The sequence below is a fragment of the Oryzias melastigma genome, linkage group LG5 (assembly GCF_002922805.2).
Source record: "Oryzias melastigma strain HK-1 linkage group LG5, ASM292280v2, whole genome shotgun sequence".
NCBI classification, from domain to species: Eukaryota; Metazoa; Chordata; class Actinopteri; order Beloniformes; family Adrianichthyidae; genus Oryzias; species Oryzias melastigma.
Genome location: NC_050516.1, coordinates 12,011,929 through 12,023,714, shown reverse-complemented (window position 1 = coordinate 12,023,714; position 11,786 = coordinate 12,011,929). Strand labels below are relative to the sequence as shown.

Genomic DNA, 11,786 nt, shown 5'->3' with positions numbered 1-11,786 from the left:
AATTTAACTCTCATCTGTCATTCTGTGTCTCATTTGTCTTCACTGACAAAGAGCTAATAGGGAAGTTGATCAAAAACCACTTCCTTCTGTAAATAAACGTAAATCTTTGCTCCGCTCGAGCCGATCGTGAGGGAACAAATGTGTTTGTCTTCCAGATAACGACTGCGGCGACAACAGCGACGAAGCGGGCTGCAGCCACTCCTGCTCCAGCGCTCAGTTCAAGTGCAACAGCGGCCGCTGCATCCCAGATTATTGGACCTGTGATGGAGATAACGACTGTGGGGATTACAGCGACGAAACCCATGCAAATTGCACCAATCGAGGTCGGTGTGAGACTTGCAATATACCGGGAGATTTGTTACGACGGCTTCTCATTTCAATCTCAACACAAGAGCGGGGAAAAAAATCACCTTTGAAGAGCCTGCTCGGCTTCATGCTGAGCAAAATGTCCCGCTCTCAAATTAGGACAAGTTACTCAAACATAATTAAATGTAGCACACTGCGCAGGATGACCTTTCACAGTGGACTGCAGCTGAGATAAGATGTGCCTCAGTAATAGTTTTTACAAGACAAGAATCCACCTTCATGGGCAGAATTTAAACAGATCTGAGAAGAAAAGCAGCAATCTAAGCAATATGGAAAAGTTGCTTCAGTGTACTTTAAGTAATTACTGAAACAAACAACTTCAAGAGAAAAGGTGTCAGAAAACAGCTGATTTGGATTCCTCTCAGCATATTCATATCATAATAAAAAAAGCAGCCAAATTAATGGAAACCTTTAAGGCAGAATGAATCAGCAACATTTACATCTGTTATTATTATTTTTTTAAAACAGTCAAGCATTAAAGTATCTCCAGATCTTGCCATCAATGATGCACAGAAGTGAAAACACAACAAAATGACTACAAAAGAGAATCTGATGAGCAATCATCTTCAATGTTCATCGGTTTGAAATTTGGCTGTATAAATCATGTATCTTCTAGAATGTTTTCATTCGCATAGAACAAAGTTTAGTCATTTGTCCAGAAATAAAATAAGAACTTTTTGCCAAATTGATCACACAATTATTAAGTTCGTTTTTTTTCTAATGGTAAGGCAGCTCGTTCATTTCAGCACCATGGACAACAGCAGTTTCTGTTAATTCCCGGAAACTATTCACAAAACTGCTTTTAGTTGATTATATAAATATATATATATATATATATATATGTATATGATACATAAAATGTGACTCAAAATTGAATTTATTTCCACTTTTGGTATTTTTTTTATTTTGAATTAGACAAACCTCTGCTGAAGAGATAAATGCAAATGTAAAGAAATATTTAACGAATATTTACAATAATTAACACTGATATTTTTGTCTAAATTAGGAGTCTGTAGCCTTCAACTCTGAAAGAGCCATTCCAGTTCATTTCTTACTGACTTAAACTCAGTTTTAGCCACACAGTCTTCCTTCATCTTAAAAAAATAATACACTAATTTATAATTATGCTATGGTTTTGCACAAATAAAACAAACATAAAAAGAAAATAGCCTTTTCTCAATTTTGATGGAAGTTCCTTTCAAAATAAAAGACACCCCGTCATCTCAAAAGACATACCTGATCATCTCGATGCAGCAAAAGTAGTAGTAGCAATTGTGATGTCAGCAGTGATTAAATAAAAATAGTTATTTTCACTATTTTTAGTGCATCTCTGCCAGAAATGTGAATCTAACAAACCAAAATGATATCCGAGCTAATTAAGTGAACCCTGCCATATTCTTCAATCACCCTTAAAATGACTTAATTTTTTTTTAAAATAGAGAAATTTTCTTAATGTGCCCTAAAACTGGTTGTGCTTATTGACATCCATTAATTTCTTTTGTGTAGTACAGAACAGGACGCACAAAAATGTGAGAAAAAAATGTTGTAGTGAGACTTGTGATACGCTCTGTCCTCCATCTGTTTGTTAATAAATTAAAGTTTGAGTTAGTTTACTTTTTTCCCTTTATTACTTTCTCACTTTATACTTTACAGTTACTTTTTAACATTTAGAAACTTTTTTTAATTTTCTTTAATAAAAGAGCCAGGATGGAGGGGTAAAAGAGCCACATGTGGCTCCGGAGAAAGGCTGTCGTCACGTTCACTCCAAAACAATCAAGTGTTGATTTAATGTTTGTTGTTTCTTGAACAGTGATTACCTCTTTTGATATGTAAAGGTACATTATTGTTGTATTTAAATGCGTAATAACTGGGATCTTAATATCAAGATAAATTAGAGGCAAATTCTCATCTTTTTCTTTCATTGTTATCTTGTTAACGTTTACTTGTACACTTATTATATATATTTAAATATTTTTTCATTTTTGTTTAAAAATAAATACTTAAAATTTATTGTGCTACAGGTTGTAGTTTGAATTTTTTTACATTAAATAACTTTTGAAGATTTAGCCAAAAAAAAAAGACAGAGTGAGTGCTCTTGTTGTAACAAACCATCTCACAGGGGAAACAAATAAACAAAGGTTGGGAACCAGAGATGTACAGGTCTTATAAAACCAAACAGGAAAAACCCAGTTTCAGTTCATTTGTAGCTTGTTTGGGAAGGACAGCCGCTGCTGTTATCATAGGTGGGGGGCTGTATCTCTCTGCTGCTTTTGTCCATTTACTGTTTCATTCCCAGAAGTGCTGTAAACACTCCAAACGGAGCACGTGTTTGCATCCATTCAGACGATCTGCTCTATAATAGCTGGTTTGTTCCTGTTTGGCTGTTGTTTAATGAATATATCCTGGGAGATCCATTAAATGTCACTGATTAAAATAAAAGTCTTGATTTTTAAAGACCTTCATGCATCAGTTTACTGTATAATTCAGTTTAGCTTCATTTCTGTTCGTTTGTTGAGATTGTGCTTTAAAGTCTGCTCTTGCTTTGCTGCATTTGACATCATCTGCATTTTGTTCCAAAGATGCTTCTTCAGGTTTTCTGCTCCCCCCACAGACAGTCGCCCGCCTGGAGGTTGTCACACAGACGAGTTTCAGTGCCTCATGGACGGGCTGTGCATCCCCCTGCGTTGGCGCTGTGATGGGGACAGTGACTGCATGGACATGAGTGACGAGAAGGACTGCGAGGGAGTCACACACATGTGTGATCCCGCTGTCAAGTTCGGCTGCAAGGATTCTGGTGAGGAGAGGAGGCGGCGCGTCAGGTGTGCATAGGTAGCGTGTTTCAGACTAATCCTGCCGTCTGTCGACAGCACGCTGCATCAGTAAAGCCTGGGTTTGTGACGGTGACAGCGACTGCGAGGACAACTCGGATGAGGAGAACTGCGAGGCGCTGGTGTGTAAGCTTTCCCACCACGTGTGCGCCAACGACTCCACCATCTGCCTGCCTGCGGAGAAACTTTGCGATGGCACTGATGACTGCCCAGATGGCTCTGATGAGAAACTGTGCGGTGAGAAACAACAGTTCCCACACGGCGGGCGTCACATAACAGCAAGGACAACTCTGCATCCTTAACCACGACCTTCTTATTCCCGTTTCCCAGACCTCTGCTCCCTGGACAACGGAGGCTGCAGCCATAACTGCACGGTGGCGCCTGGCGAGGGCGTGATCTGCTCCTGTCCTCTGGGAATGGAGTTGGGCTCTGACAATAAGACGTGTCAGATTCAGAGTTTTTGCGCCAAACACCTGAAGTGCAGTCAACGCTGCGAGCAGGACAAGTTCAGCGTGAAATGCTCGTGCTATGAAGGCTGGGAGCTGGAGCCTGACATGGAAAACTGCAAGAGCACAGGTGAGGGTTTTTGAAATGTTTCAACAACTTCAGCCTACCCATAATCCTTCACTGTTTTCCACTCCAGTCTCCTCTCAGCTTTTCTGCTTAATCACTTGATGCAGCCCAAAAAAAATTAAAGAAAAAAAAAAAACGATTTGAATAAAGAAATATTTATTTATATATATATATATATAATTAAAAATGCCACAGGAACATAAAAAACACAATGTTCATCAAACAGTTATGTATAAATGTATAAACCTTCAAACAACAACCTGAAATGAGGTAGAAATTGAAGCAAAGTGTGGACAAAAAGAAGAAAAAGAAAGGTTAAGAAAGATTTGCAAGTGTAACATTTAGGCCATTGATTGTGGTTTGGTCAATATAGTTTTTGTTTGGTTTAGAAATAAAGTGAAGAGGAGGATGCCAAAACTGGCTTCACAGAAAATAAAAAAAAATGTGAAGAAGGCAATGTGGTTTTAATGTGGAAAGATTTATTTTTTAAAGACTTTTGGAGCTGCCGTTAGGATTTCTCCAAAAAACCTTAAATGCCAAAAGATGAAGTGAAATACTTTCTGCCGAGGTCATCAGAAGGGCAACTTGTCAGAAGAAAGAAACTGCTCAGTCACTTTAAAAACAGCTTTAAATTTATCGCCTGCATAAAACCTACTATACTTATCACTCTGCAGCACGCAGCCGATGAGGAAACATGAATTTATGCTGCTGCTGCTCTCAGCCGGCTCTCGCAGAGCAGCAGCTGCTCGTTCATCCTGCCGCCTGTCTGGCTGGCTGTTAGGGACAGATAACTCCTGTCTTATTTACACCGTGTTTTCATTACCTCGGATTAAAGCCACATTCAACATACAGTAGCCCCTCTTTACTAGCCCTGGTACATGGAGTCTTTCTGCTGGCTTTTAATCATCCATTTATGAGCTTTCACATTTTTTAGGGTTTTTAGTTTTTTGCGAAAAGCACCAGATAGGAAGCTAGAACGATCATTTTAATCCTAAATTGAAAATTTGTTCTTGATTTTCACAGATCCGTTCAAACCCTTTATCATCTTCTCAAACCGCCATGAGATCCGCCGCATCGACCTGAACAAAGGAGAGTTCAGTGTTTTGGTCCCCGGCCTCAGAAACACCATCGCCCTGGACTTCCACCTCAGCCAGAGCGCCCTCTATTGGACCGACGTGGTGGAGGACAAGATCTACCGCGGGAAGCTGTCTGAGAACGGAGGTGAGAGGGCTCATTCTTTATTCAGAGCATGGAAAGATCACAGGTGATTAGCGTAATGAAACCATGTTCGACAAGCCGGTACCGCTGTTGAGTACTTTTATGTTTATGTTGTTGTTTACACTTCCACAACCCGTGGGTTTTGTTTTCATTGCTCCGGACAGGATGATGACTCATCCTAAATAATTACTCATCGCTCTGATTAGGGAGCCGGAGGGAAATTAGAGGGTTTGAAAGAGGCTGGGAGCTGCCTCTGTTTTGCTCTGACACCACAAATTAAGTTTTTAAGACCCACTCTGTAATTGTAATGTCATTACCCTCCAAGCTCTGCTACTGTTTTTTTTTTTTTTGTGTGTGTACGTTCTGGTGTTCATCTTATCTCCCAGCATGACATCCAAACAGGAGGATGACAAGAACTGGATTTGGATGCTGTGTTTGTCTTTGCACAGTCTGAAGTTACTTAAGCCGAGCAGATGCCGCCGTGCGATCCTAAACCTTAGCAAAGAAAACCCCCAAGGGGGCTAATTCTAAATAACACAAGCTAAAAAATTCAACAAAAACGCCACGGAAATAAATGTTTTTTTTTTTAATTAAAAAATAATTGATATATATATTCTACGAGATAAAAGTAGAAAGGGTTGAGATACTTGATTCTTTTATTTTGACGGGTTAATAGATCATTCACAAAGAGACTGACTAACGCCTTCCTCCTTCTCCAGCTTTAACCAGCTTTGATGTGGTAATCCAGTACGGGCTGGCTACACCTGAGGGCCTGGCGGTGGACTGGATAGCAGGAAACATCTACTGGGTGGAAAGCAACCTGGACCAGATCGAGGTGGCCAAGTTGGATGGCACCATGAGAACCACGCTGCTGGCTGGGGAGGTGGAGCACCCTCGAGCCATTGCTCTGGACCCTCGAGACGGGTAAGGAGATTCTATGACACAGCAGTATTTGTCTGGGTGACATTTAGGTTACTGATGGGGAGTTTTATTCCTCCTGCAGAATCCTCTTCTGGACTGACTGGGATGCCAGTCTGCCAAGAATTGAAGCTGCATCCATGAGTGGGGAAGGCAGGAAGACCATCCACAAGGAGACGGGCAATGGAGGCTGGCCAAACGGACTCACTGTGGACTATCTGGAGCGGCGGATCCTGTGGATTGATGCCAGGTCAGAAAAGAGAGGAACTCATCTCCTTAAGGCCGTGTTAAACTCACACTATGTGTGATATCTGCATATTCACAAATGTAATTTCGGTCTTTCGTAATACATGCAAGATATACCTAATAGTGTGAATGCTTCGTCTTGCTCCATCTTCTCTAGTTCATAAGTAATCCTTGCATTCGTCATTTATCGATGTTTGCAGATGTCCATCAAGGGTCTTGGCTAACTGGTCTTTACTTGAATTTAGTTTTAGTTTACTTTTTCTATTTTATTTCACATATGACCAATTTTTATCTATGCAATATCCAGAAATTGTAAATACTGGCGGTGTGACATGGCCTTAAAGGACACATTCAAACAAAAAAATTTTTTTCTTTTCAGATCTGACGCCATTTATTCAGCCAAGTACGATGGTTCTGGGCTGATCGAGGTTCTGAGGGGCCATGAATACCTGTCGCATCCTTTTGCCGTTACCATGTATGGGGGAGAGGTTTACTGGACAGACTGGAGGACCAACACGCTGGCCAAAGCAAACAAGTGGACCGGCGCCAACGTGACTGTGGTCCAAAGAACCAACACCCAACCATTTGATCTGCAGGTCTATCATCCATCCAGACAGCCTGAGGGTGAGAGCTGCAGTCACAAACACTGATGGATGGCACGGAAAGCAACAAAGAAACTCTTCACTTTTAGCTAATTATTTGAACGTATTTCTAACCCTGGTGGTTCTGGCAGCGATTCACAGCCTGACTTAAACAAATGTTAGTTTGTACATGAGAGACAGACCACTGGGATCAGGACTTTATGAAGTCACAGATAAATCAGAGATTCATAAACTCTTCAAAAACCTTTAGTCCATTATGGGACAGGGATGATAACAATGAAATCTGAAAAAAAGCGATTTTTTTACACTCAGTTTTGGAAAAAAGCAAACTTTTTTTAAAAAACTTTTTACGTTTATGATGTACAAAGCACACTATGTTCCATGTGACGCAGTTTAGGATTATATCAGGGGTGTCAAACTCATAGCACAGGGGGCCAAAGCCAAACCACACCTTAGGTCGCGGGCCGAACAGAATAACATTAAATGAAAACACTAAAACTAAACTTTTAATGGCTTAAAAACATAACTTTTTAACATAACTATGAATAAAAACAGTCAGGAATATTATTCCAGAATAAATCAACTTAAACCTTAAATAACTTTTATTTAAGGAATATTTTACTCTCTTAGTATAAATATATTTCGTCAAAATTAGAAATAGGCGCAAAATAACATCAGGCCATTAATAACAGTAAAATAAAATGATTCGGAGGGCCGGATAAATTTACCTGGCGGCCCCTAGGCCTTGACTTTGAAAAATATGGATTTGATGGTTTCTGTCAATCAGAGGAATGCCCGTCCTCGATTTGTTTGAAACTTTGATCTCAGATGTACAAAAAAACATACCATGGAGGATTTTGGTGTCTTTGTAGATTAGCCTACATAAAAAGAAGTTGGCCGCCTGTCATCCTAATAATTATTTAAACAATGAAACTGAAACTGACTTAGTAATAGGCTTTCTATAGGACTGAGGTCTGGAGACTCTTCGCTGCTTTTATCTGCTGTTTATCTTTGATTCGTTTCTCGAGCGCTTCTACCATCTGACTGAATTCTCCGTCCTCCTCACCCTCCTGCAGCTCCAAATCCGTGTGCTCCTAAAGACGGCAAGGAGCTGTGCTCTCACCTGTGTCTCATCAACTACAACCAGACGTTCTCGTGCGCCTGTCCCCACCTCATGAAGCTTGGACCAGACAAACGCACTTGTTACGGTGAGAGATCGAGGATTTTTTTTCTTTTTTGTGTTGTCTGGGCGCGCCTGCTGTGCAAAGCTTTGGTTTAGGGCTGCACATGTGTGCTCCTCTGAAGAATGCACACTCTTGCTCACTTTAAGAGCTTTTGTTGTGTCAGCTGAGAGGTGCGCTAAGTGAAAGCCTGTTTATTCAGCGTGTGAATTCAGTATTCCAGGCAGCAGTCTCTTCTTCTTCAGGGGTAATGGAAGCGCGGCTGATGCAGACATTAGCCCTAACCCCCCTCGCCCATCAGTTAGTCTGGGCCGGCTGAAGCGGCTCGGTCCCCTCTCCATTTCTCTTCACCTTTCCTCTTTCCATCATTCAAACTGCACAGTTTAAGTATTGCTGACTGCTGAGGCTGTAATGAAGCCGTACTGATTGAATTCACACTTGCCGCCATGGCTGCACTATTGAGTTAGAGGGCCAGACGCACTCATTTGAGTCATAGATGCAATTGCATTAACTTGGTTGCTCAAGTGGCAGAAATAATGTGCAGAAGCACTCATCCATGCAGCAGCCATTTATCTTTAAATCTGGCATTAATGCGTTCTCCTGAGGTCCATTTTTGACTCCTGGTTGCATTTAACACTCGATTATCCACGGCGGGCTGATGGATGCGTGTCTGCTCTCCTCGACAGAGTCGCGGCAGTTTTTGCTGTACGCCCGCCAGATAGAGATCAGAGGAGTGGACATCGACAACCCATACTACAACTACATCATCTCCTTCACCGTCCCAGACATCGACAACGTGACCGTGGTGGATTATGATGCCCTCGAGCATCGAATCTACTGGTCAGACGTCCGGACTCAGACCATCAAGAGAGCGTTCATCAACGGCACTGGAGTCGAGACCGTGGTCTCTGCTGGTAAGGAGTCGCTTCATGAGGGCTTCATGACAATATTATGCTTTTGTCATTATGTTTAGGTTATGATTTTGTTTATTAAAGAATATGTAGACTAAAAATACAATTCTACTAGAGCCTGCCTTTGTGGAGTTCAACATTCACTAAACTCCTGAAAGACCAAAAAAAAAGAAATAACTTTTACGCTCACCGTCTATTCCTCCATCTGATTTCTTAGGGGTGCTTTATGCTTCCAAGCGATTTGTTCGCGTCATAGTGGTCGTACAGCCAGCTGGTGCTGAATGTGACACCTGGTGGTGACGTCATCCACGACTGGAATAGACCCTTTAAACGGTGACGTAAGACAAAATGGCGAAAGGGCTGGAAATGCGAATAGGCACTTCCGGAGTTCGGGTTTAGAACGACAAAGCTGACAGCTAAACGCTGTTTAACACAATTTTACATAAATAATAAAAGATAACCAATTTTAACAGAAAAATGTTCAATATTTATTGTATGAATGCCCTGTCAAACTGTATTTTTATTTAGTTCACAAATCTAATTACAAAATTGAAAAATCCCCCAATATTTGAGGTTCTATTAAAAATATTTACCTTTCATTTGAGCAGAAATTATTCTGACAAGTTCTATTTTGCTTGATGTAATTCACATGTGTTTTAAGTGCAATCAAGCACAAAACTGATGCAAATTCATGTTAACAACATGCAATAGATGCAGCCAAGCTGCACATTGCTGCATGTTGGTCGCATGTGTTTTAACTGCACCCACGTATTTGTTGTTTTTCTGGGTATTTTAAGGGGTAATTGTCAAAATAGGAATGCTTTTAATAGAAATATTTTTTTGACGGTTTCAAATAATTTTTATCCTTGTTCACCTTTTTATTCCTGCAGGGATCAGACACGGTTATGAGCAACAGCAAAGAGGAGCTACATCAGAAAATAACACAACAGTTACACTCGCTCTGTTGTGTGACGTCATGTGAAAAGGGTCTATTTTACACCTGGAGAGAGGCAGAGAGAGCGGAAAACTAGAAAGAAAATACAACAAGTTACTTGTAAATGTTGTATATCTCACATCTTGCAGCACTAGAGAAGGCCATTCGCTCCATTTTTTTTTTTCTATTTTCTGGCTTTGTATTTCCTGCTTCTGTTTAGTGGACGAACGCACCACTTCCTCCTCTGCCTCATCGTTTACCTGGGCACTCACAGATGCCGCAAGTGTATGAGCAGGATGACAATTCATGTTAAAAATAAGCACTGGAGACAGATCCATTGCTTGAAAAGTATAAACGCCTCTCAAAAGTTCATCACTGTTATCGCAGAAAGTCCCAATCAAAAGCAGCCTACATTTGTATGTTTGTGGATACGATTGATGCGATGGCTCATTGCTGTGAAGTATAAACCGACCTTTAGAGGGAAACACTGGTGTGAGCCACTGTTTACTAAGGAAAGGAAATAAAAACATTTCAGTTTCCTGTTTTTGTGAGAAATGTAGTTTTCATATGAAAACACAAAACATAACAAAAAGAAAACGGACTAGTTGACATTAATCTCCTTTTAATCTAACCAGGCTGCAGAAAACCACATTGCATAAGCAGACCAAAGTGCATTTGTTGTTTCTCTACATTTTATGAGTTGATTCATAATAAAATGCTCATAAAAGTTGGAACTTAGTTATCCTTTACATCTTAAACATTTTATTATTTTTTTCAATTTAGCTTTCCTTGCAACAAATTAAAGACAAAACATTGTAAAAATATCCCCAATCTCTAATCAATGTGGATTGTTCTTCAACAGATTCCAACAAAATGGGAAAAATATTAGATCATTTCCGCTTTCAGAGAATTTTCAACTTAAAATTGATTTCTTAAAACTATAATTCTTAGTTGAAATGTGAGGGGACAGCATGACAGAATATCTGATCTGTCCTCTTTCAGATTCAAATGCTGCAGATTATGAACTTGTTTTTTGAGATTTCCCACATTTAATGTCAAAATGCAGCAAAAGAGCAAAAGAGAAGAGGCTGATATTTTATTTTTCACTTAAAAAAAAAATTATGCAAAACTTTATATAAAGCTTTTTTTTGCCATCGACTAAATGTAATATATCTTAGGAAATATTTATACGAGTGCATGAAGCTGTAACCCAGCACGATTTGAAGAAACTTGTGAACTCTTATAAGTTTTGTGGCAGAGATGATACTTAAATAGAAATGCTTTCTGAGGTTCATGAATTTATTTTTTGTTTTTATGTCCTTTGCAGCAGTAAAATAACTTGTGAACACAGTCAGTGGAGTATATCTCTTCTAAAAGAGGTTTGGCGTTCCAGTTTCTCGATTCCTGCCACTGAAATGCTGCAGAAAGACGTTCTGTTTAATGCACCGCTCTGCTTCAGCGCTTTATAACTACTTAACAAGCTAGTTGTGCTCGGTCACCCACAGGGCACCACATGAAATGTGGACTTTCATTTCTTGTCAATTTTCTCAGAGAATGTACTATCCAAACAATTTATCTGAGAGAAAAAAAAACGTTTTTCTGTCTTAAACTGGGTTCACCTGCAATTTTCACTCATACATTTGGGTTGTGGTCACATAAAGGTTTTGAGAAAGTAGACATGAGGATTCTTAGTACATCTAAACAGATGAGAACCCACAAAGCCTTGGTCTGCTAGAAGAGGGAGAAATCAACCATCTAACTTTTGATTTTTGCAAAATTATGTCCTTAAAAAGAGTCAAAACTGTGTTGGGGAAAGCAGGTTTTACTGTTAGCTGTTTTATGCAAAATAATTCAAGATACTTTACAGATAAGAAAACTAGTTAAAACAAAACTGATTTCAATTACAGTAAAAGTATAAAATCACAAGTTATTCCATGGTCTTCAGGCGATACCTGCCCTTTCCAACCCCCATTGCTCCCTTTCCCCTCCCCTTATTGGCTAAGCAGTTT

The 11,786-nt window shown here is 39.9% G+C and overlaps 1 protein-coding gene across 3 annotated transcripts in view; it reads left to right on the top strand.

Moving 5' to 3' along the window:
- Positions 1-11,786, top strand: part of LOC112145296 (low-density lipoprotein receptor-related protein 1) — a 137,746-nt gene that overhangs the window by 82,717 nt on the left and 43,243 nt on the right. For all 3 annotated transcript variants that reach the window (XM_036211862.1, XM_024270442.2, XM_024270443.2), the window contains exons 20-29: positions 156-323; positions 2,978-3,160; positions 3,234-3,431; positions 3,525-3,770; positions 4,791-4,988; positions 5,705-5,909; positions 5,989-6,153; positions 6,529-6,773; positions 7,828-7,959; positions 8,619-8,846. In XM_036211862.1, coding sequence (XP_036067755.1) covers positions 156-323; positions 2,978-3,160; positions 3,234-3,431; positions 3,525-3,770; positions 4,791-4,988; positions 5,705-5,909; positions 5,989-6,153; positions 6,529-6,773; positions 7,828-7,959; positions 8,619-8,846 — 1,968 coding nt within the window. The remainder of the gene's footprint in view (positions 1-155; positions 324-2,977; positions 3,161-3,233; positions 3,432-3,524; positions 3,771-4,790; positions 4,989-5,704; positions 5,910-5,988; positions 6,154-6,528; positions 6,774-7,827; positions 7,960-8,618; positions 8,847-11,786) is intronic.